This window comes from Camelus dromedarius, chromosome 9 (genome assembly GCF_036321535.1).
Source record: "Camelus dromedarius isolate mCamDro1 chromosome 9, mCamDro1.pat, whole genome shotgun sequence".
Taxonomy (NCBI): Eukaryota; Metazoa; Chordata; class Mammalia; order Artiodactyla; family Camelidae; genus Camelus; species Camelus dromedarius.
The window spans coordinates 63,147,320-63,167,881 of record NC_087444.1 but is presented as its reverse complement, the minus strand read 5'-3'; the positions used below and the strand labels follow the sequence as shown (position 1 = coordinate 63,167,881).

Genomic DNA, 20,562 nt, shown 5'->3' with positions numbered 1-20,562 from the left:
GCGAGAAGCTGTTCCTGACCGCTCCGCCTAGGGCCCAGCGCTCCCGCCGCATCCCAATGTGGCGTCAGGTCTGGTCACTGTCCCCTCGGCGTCCGCGTTCCTCTGTTGAGGAGCCGCGACTTCACCCGCGCACGCATTTACCGTCAAGGGTCCAGACGAGGGCCCGGTCCCCAATCCGGGCCTCGCTGCAGCCGCAGAGACCCCCGGCCCGCTCCGGCGCCAGCAGACTGAGATTGCAACGACACCCAGATTAAGAGCCTGAGGCGCGGGGAGAGCGGGCGACGAACCCGGGGTCTCCCGCACTCCGCTGGGCCAAACTCGCCTGGGGCGCCGGCTGCGGGAAACCAATCCGGGGCCGGGGCGGGGCCGGAGGCATGGTCTCGGTGGGCCCCTCCGGGTCTCCAGGGCTTGGAGCCTGTCCTCAGGCGTGGCTGGAGGGGCGGTCGCGCGGACGGGGCGGGACGGGGGCGGGGCCGGGCTCCCTCAAGGGCTGGCGCGCCACTGAGCTTCAGTCAGTGCCCCGCGCCCGCGCAACTAGCATGACCGATACACTGCTGCCCGCGGCTCCCCAGCCGCTGGAGGAGAGCGACGGCTACTTTCGGAAGGTGGGCAGCTTTGGGCGGGCTGGAAGTCTGCGGGCTCCAGACCTTTTCCCCCCGGGCTGTGGAACGCGTGGCTGGGGTCGACCAGGCCTGGAGGGGGAGGGGGCGTACTGGCCAGGGGCGCGCGGGGCGGAGGCTCGGGGTGAGGGGCGCGCCCGCAGTGCACCCGGCGCCCGAGAGCAGGTGACTTCCGGGGCGGGGAGGAGGGCGCCTGGAGCTGCCCCGCGCAGGTGTCGGCGGAGGATGGGGCCAGGAGGGGGTGCTCGGGGTCGCCCCCGCCGGCTGTCCCGCGCCCCTGGGGAAGGGATCCGTTTCTAGCGCTCTGGAGCCCTCGGCCTCGCGGCGTGTGGGGGACCTGAGCCCATCTTCCACCCGAGCGCTTGGCTGGGGCGCGTGGAAATAAAAGGAACACCCCAGGAGGGTTGGCGTTCCCACTTTGACTCTAGAATACTTCTAGTGTTCGCCTCTTTTACTTTTTAGAGGGTAGGAGGCCACCTCAGGCGTCGCCTCCTTCTCTGCCCCAAGTCACCCAGGAGGGCGTGCGCGCCACAGACGCAAGGGCCGCGGTCTCGCCGCTTCTCCACTTCAAGCTAAAGCGGATTTATCCGATTGTTGGAGATCTACGGGGAGTGCGGGCTCCGCGGGAGCTTGGCACATAGCGTGGGCTCCCTCCCAAGGGGTAACAAGTCTTCAGCTCTGTCCCTCAAAAGCGACCCCAATCCATGGAGCGGGGTTGCTAGGATGCCCACAGGTGGTAAGGCCTGGGCTACAAAGATGCTTTTGAGCCTGGGGTCACCGTGACACCTTCTATCCTTTCTCCTTATGGGTCCCTGTGAGTCTAAAAATAGCCTTTGGAACTTGGCCAGGCTTGACTGGGTGGGTTGAGAAATTGTTTTTTTATATATGACGGTCGGCAGAGTGCGTAATTATAAACAGGGAAGTGAAACTCTTTCCCACAGAACAATCAATTCTTAATTGTTCCATGCCTAAAGATCCGGTTGGTGAATGCACTTGGCATCTTCCTCCTTCTCCCTTGACATCTTCCTCCTTCTCCCTTGACGCTGCCTTTGGACTTTTGCTCTCTGGTGTGGGGCAGTGGCCCCAGGGGACAGGCAAGCGGGGACGCTGGAAACAGGTGAGGACAGAGTTGGAAAAAATCTTTTCGGTTAAATTGCTTTCAGCATTAAAAAAAAAAAAGAGTAGTTTTAAGGTATAGTTAAGTTAAAACATGTCATCATGGAATTACAGGATTACTTCTAATTATATGTGGCATTTGGGACAGAGGATCACAGGCCATAGAATTGCAGAAGGAGGCCAGGCCTGGGAATCCCTGATCTCAGCCCTAGGGCCTCAGAGCCTGATTGCCACTCCCACAAAATTGCTTTGTAGCCTCCAGCAAGTTGCTCCCTCTCTCTGGGATTTCATTTCCTCCCTGAATTGTTTGTCCTCTGAAGAGTGGAGATCTGGACCTCCAGCAACATCTGGGGGAAATGACAGAGGGAGGGGCAGAAGACATAGTGAACACCTGCAAGGGTTATGTTCCCTAGTCTTCTGAAACAGGTTTTCCAGGGCAGGATCTGCATAGGAAGGAAAGTGGATGGCAAGGAAGCTGTGAAAGGATTCAAAGCTAAGTGTTTTTAAGGTGCAGGTTCTCTGGTGGTAGATAAGAGAATAATGGGTGCAAAATAAGATGAATCACTGGTTTGCAATTAGAAATAATACCTCTTTTGAAAACGAGACCTGGTAATGATCATTGTGCTATGTCATACTAGTCCAAAGAATGTTCTTTGTGCAAGGTTAGTAGAAGGTGTTGATGTGGAACCCTCCCTGATCTGTGATCTAAGCCAGTTTGTCCTAAAACAAGTGCTTCTTGAATGAAAGAAAGGTAGACGTTACACAGGTGAAAAAGGGGAGGAAGAACACTTTGGGTAGAGAGAACAGCATAGGTGAAGGCATGGGATTGTGAGCACCTGTGAGTGAACTCTCTGGGGTGTGGAGGTGTAAATGGGAACTAGGCTGTTCAGGGGTCATGCATTCTGGGTGCATGGGAAGGGAACCCAGAGATCCATAAAAATGTTTAATGCAGGACCAGACATGTGAGATTTATGTCACAGAAAGACGACTTTGACAACTGAGTGGTCAGCGGGTGGAGGATGGGGAAGAGGCAGTGGTGGAGCCAGGCAGGGAGGAATGGGGAGGGTTTATCCCCCTCTAATCCTCATTGTCTCCGCCCTACTCTGATACCGACCACTGATGACTTTTCAGTTGGTTATGTAAAGTACAGCCTCATCACTCATCCTTTCCACCAGCTTGCAGCCCCTAACTCAAACCAGGGGTCCAGACTAGATGGAGGCAGGGATTCCAGTGGGGAAAGTGGAATGATGAGAGCCTGAGCTAAGTGGGGGTGGAAAGTACTAACGGACAAGATATGGTGGGGGAAGATGCTGCGGGACAGGAGCCCAAAACGTCTGCCTTAGGGGTCTGGGTGGAGGGTCAGCGCCTCACAGGGGTTGAGGAACCAGGAGACTGGTGTCGGGGGCAGTGGATTTGAGGCCCCCAAGAGACATATGAGTAGTGGTCCCGGTGGAGAGAGTCCACTCCGTAGACCTGGCAGCCACGAGAGTTCCCTGGCTGGAGATGCAGCTTTAGTGGGGACATCAGTGTGGGAGGCAGTGGGATGTTGTGAAAAAGGACCCAAAACAGAGGGAAATAATACCTCCACTGAAGGGACAGGCAGAGATGGGAGGGAAACCAGGAGAGTGACAGTGTCAAGGCAGCTGAGGCAAGAAAGCCATTTTAGTGGAGAGGAGAGGCTGATAAGTCAAAAGAGCCCTGGAAAATACTGGATTTAGTCCTTTAGGAGGTGGAGAATTGGAGACAAAAGTCTTTGTGATGAGGTGGGGGGTGGGGAGAAGGGCAGAGCAGATAGTTACTAGAAGGGGGATGCGGGTAGAGGAGAGAAGGCAGGTTTGTTTCGAATGATAAGGGAGGTCTAGAGCCTTTTTAAAGCTGAAAGTGAAGAAGTTGTGGGGGGCAGGGTTTGAAGATTCAGGGAGAGAGAGCAAGCTGTGTGGAGAGGTCCCTGGAGGCCAGGATTGGAAACAGCTGGGGCACATATTAGCTGGATGAGCCAACCAGGGGCAGTGAGTGAGGACCCCAGACTGGAGATGTAATCGGGTCATCAGACAACTGCTCCTAAGGCGGTTCTCCCCTCCTTCCCCCCCACTCCATCCTATCTTGAGGATTTTACACACATTTACAGGACCAAATTAATTTCCACTAAAGTCAAGTTTCTCCTTCATCTTGTTCTCTTTATCCTACCTTGCCTCCCCTTCCTCCTCTCTCTTTTTTCTTTTTTCTTTTGAGCAGGGGAGGGCGATGATTAGTTTTGTTTATTTATTTTTAGAGGAGGTATTGGGACCTCATGCATGCTAAGCATGCGCTCTACCACGAGCTATATATCCCCTGGCTTCCTCTTCTCTTGAATGTGCCATTCTGCTCCATTCATTCAGAAAGCATTTACTGAATGACAGCTCTGAGCCTGACTGCTGTCACGTTCTGGGCACACTTGACCCTGGCTTCTGTGGCAGTTCATGGCAGGCCTCATTTGTTGGGGTGCCAAGCAGTGCTGGGAGTTGGATAGCTCAGGCCATGCTTGAATAAGAATCAGCTTCTTAGATTTAGTCCAGAGAGCAGAAAGTAGAGGGTTCCATGGTCCATATTCAGAGCTTCAAGTCTGTTTTGTGAGACTTGCACACAAAATGAAGACTAATTTCCCAAAAGTCCACTCTACCTGCTGGTCCTGGACCCTGAATGTGTAAGACAATCATTGGCAGAGAGGGAAGCCCCCTGGCAAATTAGGGTCTTTTGGGGGATGTGTGGGATATGACATGGCTTTACTGAGTCCAAGGACACAGACTCAATTTGACCCCAGGTCAGGCACAGACACCCTCAGCTCAGATCCCGGCCTCCTGAGCTAGCAGCCTGAGGGGATCTCTGAATTAAAAACAAACAAAAAGTGCAGAATACTTTCTGGTCTGTCGCAATAAGTTTCTCTCTTCTCTGGCTTCTCACTTTTCTTTCTTTACATTAATATGTTTAAATAGAGGTACAGCTATATAAGAATAATTAAATAATAAATTACTTTCTTAAAAGAATGACCAGTGGAAGTGGAGCTTCTTTTTCCCAAACAGATTTTTACAGTCCTCCTAAATGAAAGTCTTGGAAGAATGTGTGTTCTGGCCTATTGTTAACACAGAGTAATAGAAGTTTCCAAGACACTGCATCCTGAGAGCTGGTCCCGTCTCCGGGGCTCTCCGGGGTCTGTAGTCCTAAAACCCACAGGAAAACTTGTTCTTGGCCAAAAGAAAACCAGCCAGAGAAAAGCTCGAGAAAGATGTTCCCGGGGCTGTTGAAAAGTCTTAGCAGTATGTGGAAGAAGAGAGTGGTTACAAAGTGCAGCATTGTGGGACCTTATCTGCCTCTTCATCCTCTGGGAACGCTAATGACCCAAAATGAATTTAGCTCTATTGTTTTTACTCAAGAGCTGGAGGAGAAGTTGTTTCTTGTTCACAGAAGCTTCCAGGCTAGACAGGGCCCCAAGGTTCACCGTGTCCTGGTTTATGGCCCCTGTTTACTCTGGATTTCCTCAAGGCTCCAGCAGAGAAGGAAGGAGAAGAATTCTTTTTTTTTTTTAATCCAAAGGCTCATCTTAGGTTCTTCTCTGCACCGTTCATCTTAGTGGGGTGTACTTTCATGGTAGCATCATACATAAGCACACTTGTGTAGGGGGAAGCGTTCTGCTGGGCTGAGTCCGAGGAACACAGTGTGGGTCATGGGGGTGCATCAGCTCCAACTTTACTGGGCCGTGATGATGTCTCTTCAGGTGTTTGGACATATCCCCTTGGAGCCTTTAATCCTTTCCCAGGTAGGAGAGTGGGGAGGGAGGCAGAGGGGTGAAGGTTTGTGATGCTGCTTCCTACCCACCCCCTACCCCACCATGGTCTGAGGCAGGTCCTGAAGCCCAGGCTGGATCCAGGCTGATCGTGGCCTTGATGAGGGTCTGCCCAGCTGCACTGGTACACACCAGCGACCCAGAGGGCGTGTCGCACAAACACCGGTGCGCGTTGCTGGATCCTGGCCAGGAGGGGGTCCCCTGGCAGAAGCAGAATTTTCAGGTGACTCAGAGGAGAGTCAGTGTGATGAGCTGTAACTCTGTAAATGTCCCTTGCTTCCTGGGGCAATTTGGACAGATTCCAAGACACCACCTGATGATCCTGGGCATTGGCTTTAGAGTGATCACCACTTCCTCCTTTGGCTCAGGTACTGGAGTCTCGTGACACAAAGGCTACATTGGAGGTGGCCACAGAGGACAGTGGAACTGCAGGTGCAGCTAAGCCAAACTGGGTGTCAGACTGAGTGCCTGGCAGAGCGGGCAGCAAGAGGTGCTGGCCGGGGCCAGGTCTCCTGCCAGAGACAGGGAGAGATGCAGGGCCATCTGGCCGTCCTAGTCAGACCTGCAGAGCTCACCATGGCTGTGTGCCTCAGAAAATCCCAAGTTTCGATTGGATTCTAAGAGGAGAAAACAGCAAATGATCAAAAGCAACTTCAGAAAGTGTCTCTTTTTCTCCAATATTATTGTATTAGGACAGTAACATAAATAGTAAAAAGGGTAATTACAGAGGCGAATAAAATCATGCACATATACCAGTCCCCCCCTCCGCCCCTACACACCCAACCACCCACGTTCTAGGTAAAGACAGTAAACTATTGGTGAATACATCCTACCAGTTGAAATAAACATGTCATTAGCTGAGTCTGGAAATACATTTGACTCCTGGAAATTTTGGTGATTGTAAATCTTTGTCATTCATTCAGCATGTTGGAAAATAACTGTGAGTGGCACACACTTTGTGCACACACAGTAGGTGTTTATAAAGGTTTGTAGAAATGACTGAAGGGAGCCTCTAGTTAAAGATTATGGCCAAGTGTTGATTTGTATTGTGGCCTCCCTACCCCCATGGGGATGGATGGAGACATCCGAGGGAGGCATCTGGCAGAGATCCTGAAAGGGCAGAAGTCCTCTTTACAAGTGCCAGATTCTTGTTTTAATTTTTATGGAAGTGGAAAAGCTAGATTCTGTCAATCTAAACTGCCCTCAATCTCCAGCATGGTGAAAAGTTAAATTAGATGTATGTGTGTATTGCAGGGTATTGTTTGCTATTTTTGTGCCTTCTGGTTGACAACTTCTGGCTAACTCATAAACAAACAATTCTGTTTTCCAGAGCTCGATGGTTGAGTGAGGGATTGCATAACTAGGAAGGAGTGAGAAAGGCAGAGAAAAATATCTTTGCACTAGAAAAGCAGCGAAAAACACCCACTCTTCCATGCCCTGTGTGAGGGTCTCTAGTCAGGAGACCCTGCACGGTCACTTATCAGTCTTACTCCTGACCTGGAGACCCCAAGTTCACACTGTGCCCTCACTTTGCTGGAAGCACGTCTACATGGGTGGGCTTTATCTTTTCTGCGTGAAAGAAAGGCCCTCACTGGTTCTCTGGGTGGAGGGGAGCCAGGTACCAGGCACTGCCTAGAGCCGGGCCCCAGCTGGGGAGGGAAAACTGCTCCATTCCCTCTGTGTCTGCCTTCCCACTGTCGGACTCTGCAAGTACCGGCTGATTATCCTTTCCTTTCTTCCAAATCAAGTACCTCTGGTATTGCCTGGGAGATGCTCTTAAATCCTTGTTTCCCTACCAAACAATTTGACTATACACTAAGGGCCTGTGGGTGTCTGTTGACAAATAGAGTTTTCACTCTGGGTGAACTTATTCTAGTTAGGAATTTTTTTAGTTGCAGTTACCAAAAAATCTAATCCCAGATGCTTAGGCAAATAAACATACTATGGTACATCCCAACAATGGAATTCGCAGCGACAAAAAGGAGCAAACCGCTGATAAGTACAATATGGGTGAATCTCAAAGCATATTATTGAGCAAAACAAGCCAGACACAGTAGAACAAATACCATATGATACCAATTCTTAAAAATGGCTTAAGCAAGGAAGGGAATGCATTTGGCTCCTGTAACTGAGAAATCCTGAGGAATGGCTTCAGGCCTGGCTTGATCCAGGGCTCATATACTACCACCCATCAAGACTCAGTTCCTTAGTTCTGCTCCCCACTGGATTGGCTTCATTTTGGGGGAGACACTTCCCTGCTGTGGTCATGTGGCTGTAGCTGCCCAGTCTCACATCCTCCTAGGTTCAAGACCGATGGGGAAAAATGAAAGCCCCTTCTTGGTGGGCTCTGGTTGTTCTATGGCAGGTGCTCACCCCAACTGATCTCAGGGCTGAGGCCTTTGATTTTCTTACCAGCCAGGCATGGGTCAGATGTTCTTCCCCTTGGAAAGGAGGTGTGGGAGTATGGATTTACCACCCCTGAACATTATGGCTGCGAGGTGGGGGAGTGGGACGTGGGTCACGGTGGTCAAAAGATGTGCAGTGATGCTGGACAGCCCTCAGCCAGGAAGCATGTAAAGGGCGTGTAGGGGTTGACAGGTGAGCTGTCCCAGCATTCCCACACATTCCTGCTGCTCAGGCTCATCTCAGAGTGGCAGGAAGGACATGGGCTTAAGTCCCATTCCCACCCTTACTGCCTCTAGTGTCCTGAGTCGCTCACTTAATCTCCAAGCTTCAGAACTGTGGGATCCGAGATGCATACCAGAGTCCACGTGGGCAGTCTGACACATGGGAGACCCCACTAAGCTAGGGAGCAAACTGAGCTTTCACTCTGTGCCTGCTTTTCTCAGGTGTTGGCAGCTGGACCATCCTTCCACGTATGGAGATGGGTCCCCATGCCCAGACCTTAGTCTGATCAAGGAACCGGCAGATTCCGAGTAGTGGACAGACTCAACTTCACTGTAGGGCTTGTGGACAGTGACCCTAGAGGCCAGGACAGCTCATTTGTTCCTACCACCCCTACACCATCCCTTCCCAGTTCCGAGGCCAGGCAGGCATGATGAGTGCTGCCTAGGTCCTGTGCACAAACCCTCAGTCCAGTTTTGGAGCAGCTCTACATCTTAAATGTGAACCGTTTAAGAGCTGAGGCATGGCTATGGGCTGCAGGGCCTCACCAGCACAGAACCCCTGGCAGGTGCCAGTGGACAGCTAGCAGCCTCAGATGATACCAGGGCTCCTTTCTGGTAGTCTCACCCAGATTCATCTCTCAGGGCTCTGGGAAGTTTCCAAACAGCCCTGTGGGCGTTCTGGGTGTTTCCAGCAGGCCCAGCATTCCTACCTGTCAGTAAGAAGTAATGTAGTTTGGGGTCCAATTACTCAGTCAGATCTAATCCTGAGCATTCCTATGTCTTATCTAGAAACTTGACCCCACATCTGTGGGCTAGTTAGGGTGTTGCAACTGCAGACCAGCCAGAAGTTGGGTGAAGTATGGGAGCAGGAAAAAGTTATCATCCGTGAGCTGGAATGGCTGCTTTATCTCAGCTCTGGGAATGTACGTAAAGGAATTAGTTATTAAGGCTTCTCTGTGAAATAGAACACAGCTTTGGTGAACCATGTAATTTTAAGTCAGATTGAGCCATCCCTTCATGGTAATTTCAGGAAGTGGGAAGGAGAGAGGCTGGCAATTATTTTAGCCCTTTAAGTTTAAGTTACCTTAATATTAAAGACATTTTAATCTTATATCTGAAAAAAAGAGAATTGGTTTTGTTTTTTAATTTTTCAGTTTTATTAGGTAGAATTGTTACAATTTGACTGCACATATGCAACATATTGCATGTAAATACAAATATACAATATACTGCATATTTTTTTTAATTTACGTATATGTACTGTTCATTGTTTCTAACAGTTTAGAGATTTAGCTTTTTGCACTTACATAGTTATCAAAGGAATAAAGCCAATCACAAAATAAGAATCAATAGAATGCAGTAATCCAGTCTTAAAGAACAGTCAAATGTGCTTACACATATTTAAGAAATCAGTCATCTAAGTTATAAGTTGTTCATTTGTGTCCCCCTTTTTTAGATTCCACATATAAGTGATATCATATGGCATTTTTCTTTCTCCTGCCCACTTCACTTAGAATGGCGATCTCCAGGTCCATCCATTTTTTATGGCTGAGTAGTAGTCCATTTTAATTTTATTCTTTTTTTATGGCTGAGTACTATTCCATTGTATGAAAAAAGAGAATTGGTTTTCTGAGGCAGCCTGCTGGGATATGAGAATGAGAGATCTCTAGAAGAAATGTGACTCATTTCTGACCAGATTTCTAGTCCGAAGGGCACTGATATGGGAAAATTTCAGAGAAACCTGGGTCTGTAAATAACCCATTTCTTTCTTCTTGGGGTCGGGGTTGAGGTCATGGGCGTGGCTTGGGCAGAGGTGTGGGAGGCCAGGTGTGTATATAGCTGTGATGGTAGGGATGAAGGCAGTGACGCAGCTGGAGAGAAAGGGCAGTCCCCTCACCAAATACTGCCCACCAGCCACACCCAGGATGTGAATACAAGCCCTGTCGTGGGCAGTACCTCAAGATAAGCTTCAAGAAGGAATGGAACCTTCACTTAGATTCCTGGGCTCCTACCTGCTGGGGTAGGAAGAACGCTATCAGGTTAAAAGGGAACTTTTTGAATTACTTTGTTGTACACCTGAAACTAACACAGTATTGTAAATCAATATACTTCAATTGAAAAATAAAAGGAAACTCTTATTCTGATCTTGAACTTTTCAAAATGAAGTATTATAATCTAAATGCACCAGGAAATAATGGACAGAAAACACAGTATTCACTGAAAAAGAAATTCAAGTGATCAATAATATATGAAAATATATTACCTTCACTAATAATAAATGCAAATTGGAAGAATGGGATATCTGTTTTTTGCATATCAACTTGGCAGAGATTTTAAAGTAATAGTTTGTGGGAGGAGGGTGTAGCTCAGTGGTAGAGCATCTGCTTAGCACTCACAAGGTCCGGGGTTTAATCCCCAGTATCTCCATTAAAAAAAAAAAATAAATAAATATACCCAGTTACCCCCCCCCAAAATAAAAATAAATAAATAAATAAAAACTTTTAAGCTGAATAATAAAAGGACAGCCCAGTTTTAAAATGGGCAAGGACTCTGAATTGATCTTTCTTCCTATTCAAAAAATATACAAAATAAGCACGTGAAAAGAGGTTCCACTTCATTAACCATCAGGGAAATACAAATCAAAACCACAGTGGGATGAATAACGAAAAAAAAAAAAAAACCCCACAGTGAGATGCCACACACCATAGGTTGGCTATAATAAGAAAGACAGACCATTACAAGTAGTGGTGAGGATAGAGGTAAATTGGAACCCTTGTATATTGTTGGTGGGAATGTAAACTAGGAGAGCTGCTTTGGAAAATAGTTGAACACTTCCTCAAATGGCTAAACATAGAATGAACCATATGATACAGTAGTTCCACTCCTAGATGGGTACCCAAGAGAAAGGAGAAAATACATCCACATAAAAACTTCCACGTACAAATTAGCAGCCCTTTTCATAAAAGCCAAAATGTGATGGAAAAAAAAAAACAAACCCCCAAATGTCCTTCAACTGGATAAATAAATGTGTGATGGAATATTAGGAACAAAAAGGGGTGAAGTACTGATTTGTGCTAGCCCATGGATGAACCTTGAAAACATTACGCTAGGTAAAGGAAGCCAATCACAAAAGACTGCATTTTTCTACAATTCCTTTTATATGACATGTCCAGAATAAGCAAGTCTATACAGACAGAAAGTGGATTTGTGGTTGCCTAAGGCTAGTGGGGAGAGGGGACAGGGAATAGAGAGTGGCTTTCTTTCCTAGAGGATAATTGGAATGGTATGTGGGGGCGCTTAAAGAGGTGAGACTCCCTGGAATTTGGCCCTTTTATCTTAAAGGAAAAATTTGAGGTTTATAAAGATTCATGTTTACAAATATGCATCAAATAATTATAGATAAGAGCAGATACTTGGAAACAATCTAACTGTCCAACAACAAGGAGATGGGCAATATGATGTGATTATTAAAATCATGGTTTTGAGAAACATTTCCTAATAAAGGAAATTTTCATGCTAGAGTGTCAAGTGAGAAAACATGATAGTCTATGTGCCACTGTGTAGATAAAGGGTCCCATAGCGGTTCTAAGGCTGCTTTCCTTAGGAAGACCTGCTTGCAAGTTAGGCCTCTGCCTGGCATCTGGGAACCTGGCTCTTGGAGTGTTCCCTCCATCCCCTAAGTGATAAAGTTGGCTTGCTGGTCCTGGACTGACAGTGAACACCATGTCGTTTACAGCAAACACCTGCTTTCCTTCTGGGAGCCTAGAATTTTGGAACGTACTAGGCAGAGGGTACCTTGGTGATCAGTCCCTCATGAAAATTCTGAATTTTATTTTCTAATGGGCCAACCTGGGCAGTGACATACATGTTGTTGCATTTTTGTTGCTGGGGGAAGAGTGTGTTTGTGTGACCCTTCCTCGGAGGGAGAAAGCGTAAGGAAGTCTGAACGTGGATTCCTCCAGACTCTGCCTCTATATTTCCCCCTATGATCCAGCTATGTGTCCTTACTAAACCGCTATCATAAATCTGAGCCATGAGTGCAGCCTATATGCTGTGTCCTGTGAAACTCCGAACATGGGGCTGGTCTGGGGAACTCCCGACACAGCCTCTAATGTAGAAAGTAACAATATGCATATATAAAGTAGGTGGGCGGGAAAGAAACCAATTCACAGTGGCTGTTTTTGGAGTGATGTTATGATGAATGACTTTTTTATACTTTTCAGTATTTTATATTTTTTCCATGTTGATGTTATTATATTTATTTTCAGAAAGGGTGAGTTTTTAACACATTTTCTGTTGTATGATGTGTTGTTATCATTTTTAGAGTGGCTGGCCTCTGAAGGGGCATCTCTTGTTTTCCCTTAGGGTTGCAATCCCCTTGCCCAAACTGGCCGGAGCAGACTGCAGAATCAGAGAGCTGCCTTGAACCAGCAGATCCTGAAAGCCATGCGGATGAGAACAGGAGCAGAGAACCTTCTGAAGTAAGTGTCTGCCAGCTCCACTGCCTCATCTGGGAGCCTGGAATCTCCTGAGACCGATCCATCTGCTCCCTAAACTGCCAGGCCTGCCTGGCTTCTTCTCAGCTTTCGGTTTTGGCTTTGAGTTTCCTCCTCATTCCTGGCACCTGGAGCAGACCCTTTGTCACCTCGAGCTTAGACATGCTAACGACAAGTATTTTACACAGCCTCTGTGTGTTTGGGGACAGGAGGGCAATGGAGGAAGCACAGTTGCCCTATTCTTATTTATTGTCCCTGCTTTCTTGGGACCCGCCTATTTTCTCTATTGCCTAGCACTATGTCTGAGCACTGCTTGCTAAATCTCTGATGAACGTGTAAAGAAAAGGCACTCAGAAAGGAGGGAATGGGGGCATTTCTCTTGCCAGTGTCCATATCTCTAATGAGAGGGGCCCTGTGCAGCCCTGCACTCTTAGGTCACTCATTATTAAGCTCTGGTGGTAAAATAGTTACTTATCAAGCGTTGAACTCACTGAAGCCTTACCTGTAGGCAGCTATAAGCCCTCCCCACACCCTTCAGTGCGACCAAGACAATGTGGCAGCTTCCTCTTGTTTACAAAGAATGTAGACTTTCTTCTTCAGAGTCACTGTCAGCCCTGCGCTGCCTTCTGCACTGGGTGTGGAGGTAGCCACTAAGCCTGCTGCCCAGCCAAGTAGGCAGATGCCTCCTGGAGCTTCAGAAAGAGACGCAGAGTGTTTGCTGGGACCTGGAACCCGGAAGCCTGGCCGGGAACCCGGAAACCTGGCAGGATATGGATAATGGGTGTTCCCAATGGGTCAGCTTCACTGCTGGAGGACTTAGGGAGCCCTGCAGCTGCTCGGTGGCTGTTGGGAAAAACAAAGACACCAAACAGGCTGTTTATCAAAGAGCCCCAAGGCTCTGGTGGTCACAGATATGTACGGATGGTGTGATCTGCTCTTCCATGGGCGTCACTCACCTGAGTGCTCAGTAAAGACAGAAGGAGCGTTTCTGACTATGAACTTGGGGTAGATTTATTTCTGAATCAGTCTGTATTTGCTCTTTAGGAAAGATCTCTGAGGTATGAAGTGGGGGAAAAGAAACATGCAGAACAACATGCCCGCATGTGTTTAAAAAGTTCGTACGTATGCTTTTGTGTCTGTGCAGACTTTTTCTAAAAAGGATGAAGAAAGAAGCTGTCAGTAGAGTGGGCTCTTGGGAGCAAGACCTGGGTTGGGGGGTGGGGGTTGGTTAGAGGTGACTCCTACTTGTCATTTTATCCTTTCAATGTTTGAATGGATTACTTTCATTCACTTTTATTGTAAAATACTGCAAAAGCCCAGAAAGATAATATAAGCAGCCCCCTGATGCTGCCCCCGGGTCAGAAACAACAGTGCTGTGCCTGTGTTGGTTTTGCTGCTCGTGGACACAAGTCCTGGGGAGGGGCACATGTCTGGGAACCTCTTTCTCCAGTTACTTCTGTACCAGGGTAGAAGGGACGTTGTTCCTGAGGAGACTGGGAAGATATTGTACCATTTCCCCTTTTAAAATGTCTGACAGTGTTCCTGTCCCCAGAGCAGTCTGGACCCGGGAGTTGTCAGGTCTGCTGCACAGCGGGTCTCAGCGGCCACTGCAGCTCAGGAGAGGCCCCCAATTTTGGGAGAGGCCTCCGATTTCAGGAGGGCCTGCCGTGCGCTGAGCTTGTGGTGCCAAGGAGGCTGCAGGCGCCGTTCCCTGCTTTCCTGATGCGTAATCTCTTGCAGGGGAGCCTTAATACACAAGCAAACAAATCCAGTCACGTCAGGAGGTGATGTTTTCTAGGGCGCTGATGAAAAGGAAATATGATAGAGGTTGACGCAGTGCAGCCCGGCCTTGGAGACGGAGGGTGGTCAGGGAGGCCCTCTCTGACGGAGACTTGGCGTTGCTAAGGCGGGGACTAGGGCAGTTTTGTCTGTCTTGCTCTGTTAACGACACCAGCAAATAGCCTCTCCGCGGCCCAGTGGCTCAAGCTCATTGTCAAGTCGGTGGTTGTTGAGCTGGCTGGGTGGGGGTGGGGTGGAGTTGTTAATGATTCTTGCAATGACCTAAAAGTTCAAAGTGCCCCTCTCTGGAGACTGTTGTCAGAGGAAACCCTAAAGGTATTTATTAATCTGACTTAACCGGCACCAACGGTTTCCCAAAAACAAACAGAGCATTTAGCCAAGCCCAGCTCTGACCCGTAGGTGTCCCTGGGCGGCCAGTTAGAGAGCTGTCTCTGCCAGCGAAGGGTAGTTTCACTCATAAACTGGACCCTGCTGTCCTTTCTGTCCATCTGTCTGTTTTCTGGTTCCCAAATGTCCCACCACAGCCCCCTGATAAAGTTAGAACAGTTGGAAAGTTTGGGGGGTGGACATTTGGGAAAATGTCCCCCCAAATGCAGGAATGTGAGGGTCCCGGTCCTTACCCGCAGTGGTAAGGGGGCCTTAAGCCTGGGCAGACACTGTGAGGAGCTGCGTTTTGTACCCCATCAAGGCCTTCTCTGATGCATAGCAGCCAAGAGTCTGTGAGCTTCCTGGAGTCTGATTAGGAAGATATCAGATATTTTAAATGTACTTTTTCAGGCCAAGGAAGGACAATAATTTTCTCTCTTTTCCTAGCTCCCTTCCCTCCCTGGAGAAAAGCTGGGGTAGAAATGGGATGATGTTTCTCAGAAAACAGATGGCCTTTGTGAAATTTAAAGCCAGTTGCCACACAATTCAGTTTTAACTAACTGGTTCTTTGAACGAGGGCGGGTCATTTCACCTCTTTGGGCTTCGGGCTCTCTTCAGGGGGCCAGGTGGGCATGGAAGAGAGTGAAGAGGGCTGGGACTGGGACTGTGAGCAGTAGGGAGGGGTGGGGACTGTGGCGAAGTGCAGAGAATATGTTCTCTGGAGGGGCAACTACAATTCGGCCCATACAGAGGGCAGGGCCACAGTTGCCAGATCTTCAGTTTTGTTTTGTTTTGTTTTCTCAGGAGAAGCTAAGAGATATGCCTCTTTTTCTTTCTTTTTTTATCTTCTGATAGTTGAATTTTAAAATACAGGCAACTAGTTCAAGGGGGGAAAAATAACATTCTGAGAGCCAAGTGAGCAAATCCCATGGACCTCCAGTTTGTGACTTCTGGACCAGAGGCTCATGATGTTCTGGGGCAAGGGTGACCTGGGGTGGCTTCGGCTATATGAGTGACTTGAGGTTAATGACTACTCACACCATCAGTACTGAGAGGGGCTGACGTCTGTGCAGTGGGGTGCACAAGCCAAGGCCTTGGGGGCCTGCACCGACTCCGAGGCCTGCCTTCCTACAATGAGAGATGGGCTGGGAGCAGATGTCCTGCCAGATGGGCTGATCTGCTGCCTTAGCCCAATGGCCACATGAGGGCACCAAGCAGTTCTTGCTCCAGCCTTCCTGAATCCCTGGTAGAGCAGGATTTGGGGTCAGATGGATTAAGGACAAACTGCTCCAGTAAGGTCTCTGAAGCTGGTACAAGCTTGTCTTGCCTGTCAACAAGCCTGTTCCTGGAGGGACAATTTTACTAAAAGACTTGAGAGAAAAAAACATTTCACTAAAACAAATGGAGATATATAGGTCAGAATGCAAAATTCACATGCTTCTTTAAGACTAAACATGGAGACGTTAAAGAAATTTTGACCATCATCCCATAGGAGCATCTTGTGTGGAAAAGTTCTCAGAAGCTCCAGCTTGAAGGACATGTATGGATGTGGGTGGTAGCTTCAGGATATCATTCAATGTGGCCCTCCTTTTCCTGTTCACACATGGTGGCTTGATCACTCATAAAGGGCAAGTGGGACACCTTTTAATTCTTGGCTTTTGCAGCACGTGTATGGGCTTCATGAAAAACCCAAGGGAGTAGGCCTTTTCTTGGTGTCCAGGCCAGAGGGAGGCCGTGGCAGGGAGACTCTGGGCAGGAAACAGCTGAAATGCCCTTCCACCTCATCCGGGTTGGCCTCTTTTGGTCGTAACATCAGTTACCAGACCACGGGGTCTCAGAGGAAGTGTGCACCCAAATGAAAGCTGAGAAAAGCCCCTGTTCTTCCAAGAAGGCCCCTAGAAAGGATTCATATTCATCTGGAAAGGCAGCCCAGGTGCAAGCACCTGTATTGAGGAGACCAAGGTTCTGGTCTTCATTGCTAATTCGGGCCCACCGATGCTATCCTTAGCCATTGCCCCAGACTGTTCCCCCGCACGGGCACACACACCACATTGAACGGGTGCACCTTATTCGAGAAGTGCCCTCTTGACTAGTGAATCAGTGAACAAAATCATGACTTGTACTAGAAATAGCTCCCACTCTAGGGTTGATTTCTGAATCATCATTGTAACCCTAAGGTCAGCATCGTGGACACCAACCCTGAGGGCCCCATGTGGCCACTGACCTTTTCCACAGTGACCTGTGACCCATGACCCACCCAAGGAGGTCCACATCCAAAGAGCATGTTGCGAACCCTAAATCTCAAGTTGTTGCCATGTTGAGCGGAAGGAGGAGTGGCCGATCAATACATAGAGTTGGGAATATCAGGAGGTGGCATTTTTGGAGGTTCTCCAGGTATTTGGGTGGGACTCTTAGGGCCTAAATTGTCATATTTGAGTTGGACCCATTCTTTTGCTGGGAACCAGTCAATCCCCCCCACCCCACCCCACCCCCACCACACACACTTACACACCAGTGACGTAGAGGGTTAATAGGCAGAGGTTCTTACTATTTTCTTTTTTTTTTTTTGAGGGGGGAGGTAATTAGGTTTGTTTATTTATTTATTTTTAGAGGAGGTACTGGGAATTGAACTCGGGACCTTGTGCATGCTAAGCATGTGCTCTAGCGCTTGAGCTATATCCTCCCCACAACAGGCAGAGGTTCTTGTCCCTCCAGGGGTTACAGCTGTTTGTCTTGCCTCATTCTAAAATGTACGTGAGGGAACTTAACTACTCATACACAGCATGTAAGATTAAAGGAGGAACAAGCAAGCATATGGGGGCAGGAGGAAGAAGAAGAAAAGAGAAACTTAGCTGGAAATAAGGCTAGTACACACTAGAAAGTCTTATATCCTGTCTTAGACATCGGCCACAGTTTGTCTCTGAGTTTTCTGGCAGGCAGTGAGAAGGGAGTGTGATCTGGAACACATTTCATACCCATTAGCCAAAAGCCACCCAGTTGCTTCTAAGAAGAAGCTGCCCCAGTACGGAGAGCTGGGAGGACTTCCTTGCACGCTTGTGGACTTTATCGGCTAGTGAATCAGTCCTGTTCTCAGTAACATCTCTGTAGCTCAGGTTTTACAAGTGGCAGGTTGTGACGTATGGTGTGTAATGAAATCAATTCAGTGGGTTGCTGTGGTATAATAAATAAATATTTGGTCCTTGTGCCTGGTTCCTGGCACAGAGCTCCTAAAACCCTTGGCATCTCTTGAGTGTCTTTTGTATGCTAATGGTGACGCCTGATAGGGGAGGGGCCTTCAGGAGGGAGCGCTATTTGCCAGAAAGACCAAGCCCTACCCCTGGACTTCTGGAGAAGGCAGGGCTGGAGATTGAGTTCGGTCACCAATAGCAGAGGGTAGGGTATAGCTCAGTGGTAGAGTGTGTGCTTAGTATGCATGAAGTCCTGGGTTCAATCCCCAGCATCCCCAATGATTCAATCAGTTATGTCCACGTAATGAAGCAATAACACCTCCTTAAATCTCTAAACTGTGAGGAAATTCGAGGTTGGAGAACAGGTCGAGGCGCTGGGAGGGTGGCCTGCCTGGGGAAGGCGTGGTAGCTCCATACCTTCCTTGGCCTATGTCTCTTTTCCATCTGGCTGTTCCTTAGCTGTGTCCTTTAAAATAAACCACAGAGAATGTAAGTAAAATGTTCTCCTGAGCTTTTTGAGTCATTCCAGTGAATTATCGAACCTGAGAGAGGGTTGTGGAAACCTCTGATTTGTAGCTGGTCTGTCAGAAGTACAGGTGCCCCGCCCCCCACAACCCCCACCAACTTGTAACTGGCTCCTGAAGTCAGGGCAGCCTTGTGGCACTGAGCCCTTAACCTGTGGGCTCTCTGCTAACTCTGGGAGCTGGTGTCAGAACTGAATGGAATTGTTGGGCACCCAGTTGGTGTTGGAGAATCAGAGTTGGAGAGTTTCAAATATTACTGTTTTTTTTGTTTTTTGTCTTATTAAAGAAGGTATTAGATTAGAACAGGATATAGTGGAGTGTGTCTCATGTGTGGCAGTGTGGTTTTGTGAGACTTTTGTTTTGGGGGGCAGATGTTTATGCATGTACTGTGATACAAAATGCATTTCTTACTGGGGATCATGTCCTCCAAAAAAAAATTCTCAAACGAATAATCTTCACCAAACTGAGCTTCCAATATCTCATCGCCTGGCTGGGGAACCCAGACAGGCGCCTGTGAAAACTTACTGGGCAGTGAAGGCAAGTCGCATTGTAACTGCGGGCAGGTCAAGCTCGGCTTCTTCTGAGGGGTCATAGGCTTGTTGTTGATCATGGAGAATGAGCTCAGGCAAGGGAGGGAGGGAGATGAAAGGGAGAGAGGAGATATGAATCCATCATGGAAAGAAACTGATGGGCCCAAATATGTCAAACATGTGGCAAGGCGGGGAGAGCCCCAGGGGAGAGGACGCACTGCAGGGCCCGTGGTGGACTTTGCTCTCTGGAGGAAAGGTGGACAGTTGGTGAGCAGAGCAGCAGATGGATTTCATCAGCTGATGGGGGGAGGTGGTCAGGTGCTGTCTCTGACTGGCTGGAGCTTTTGGCTGATGACCCTCAGGTGTCCTCACTCATGAAATGAGGGTAGTTCTAGAACCTGGTCTGAGCCAAGTCGGAGGACTTGCTGGGGTGGTTCAAGGAAATGTGCTTATTAGCAAGGCCTGTCTTAGTACTTGGTTGTCACTGCCACTGTTCGTTTTGCAGTGATTCCCAATCTGAAAAATGAGGGAGCACCTGAGGGTCTTCACGTACGTGTCCAGACCTCTGCTTTGAGAACTTGGGCAAAGTTTCTTCCTCCATCCTGCTTAACACTGTTCTGTTTTGTTTCTGCTTCGGGGGCTGCTATGAATAATGCTACTGTGAACATTCACAATCCTGTCTTGGTTTGGACATATGCTTTCATTTCTCTCATATGGATTCCTAGGAGAGCAATGACTCGGTTGTATGGTAAGTTTATGTTTTAGCATTTTTCAAAACTACCCAGCAAGTTTCTGTTCTAACATTTTTCAAAACTACCCAGCTATTTCCCGAAGAGGCTGTATCATTTACATTCAGCAGTGAATGAGGGGTCCAGTTTCTCTCCACCCTCACTAGCACTTGTTATTGTATGTCTTTTTCATTATAGCCAATCTAGTGGTTGTGTATTGGTATCTCATGGTTCTAATATGCATTTTCCAATTGACTGGTGACATTGAGCATCCTTTCATGTGCTTATTAGCCATTCATCTATCTTCTTTACTTGTCTATGCAAATCTTTTGCCCATTTTTATGAATTCAGTGAAGTTGCAGGATATATAAATCAATATAAAGAAATCAGTTGCACATCTATACACTAATAATGAACTATCAGAAAGATAAATTAAGAAAACAGTCCCAACACTTGGGCTCTGTTGGTGGGACTGTAAATCGGTGTGGCCGCTATGGAAAATAGGATGGAGATTCCTCAGAAAATTTAGAATAGAACTGCCATATGACCCAGCTATTCTACTTCTGGGAATTTATCTGAAGAACTTAAAAATACCAATTCAAAGAGATATACGCACCCCTATGTTCACTGAAGCATTATTTACAAAAGCAAAGATATGGAAACATCCTAAGTGTACATTGATAGATAAATGGATAAAGAAAAAAAGATACACACACACACATATATATAATGGAATATTACTTAGCC

General features: G+C 47.9%; 1 protein-coding gene across 1 annotated transcript in view; it reads left to right on the top strand.

The window, feature by feature from the left end:
• Nucleotides 1–507: 507 nt before the first annotated feature.
• Nucleotides 508–20,562, top strand: part of RHPN2 (rhophilin Rho GTPase binding protein 2) — a 50,103-nt gene continuing 30,048 nt past the window's right edge. The window contains exons 1-2 of the mRNA XM_031458566.2: nt 508–605; nt 12,549–12,664. Of these exons, the coding sequence (XP_031314426.1) occupies nt 540–605; nt 12,549–12,664 (182 nt within the window). The 5' untranslated portion in view covers nt 508–539. The remainder of the gene's footprint in view (nt 606–12,548; nt 12,665–20,562) is intronic.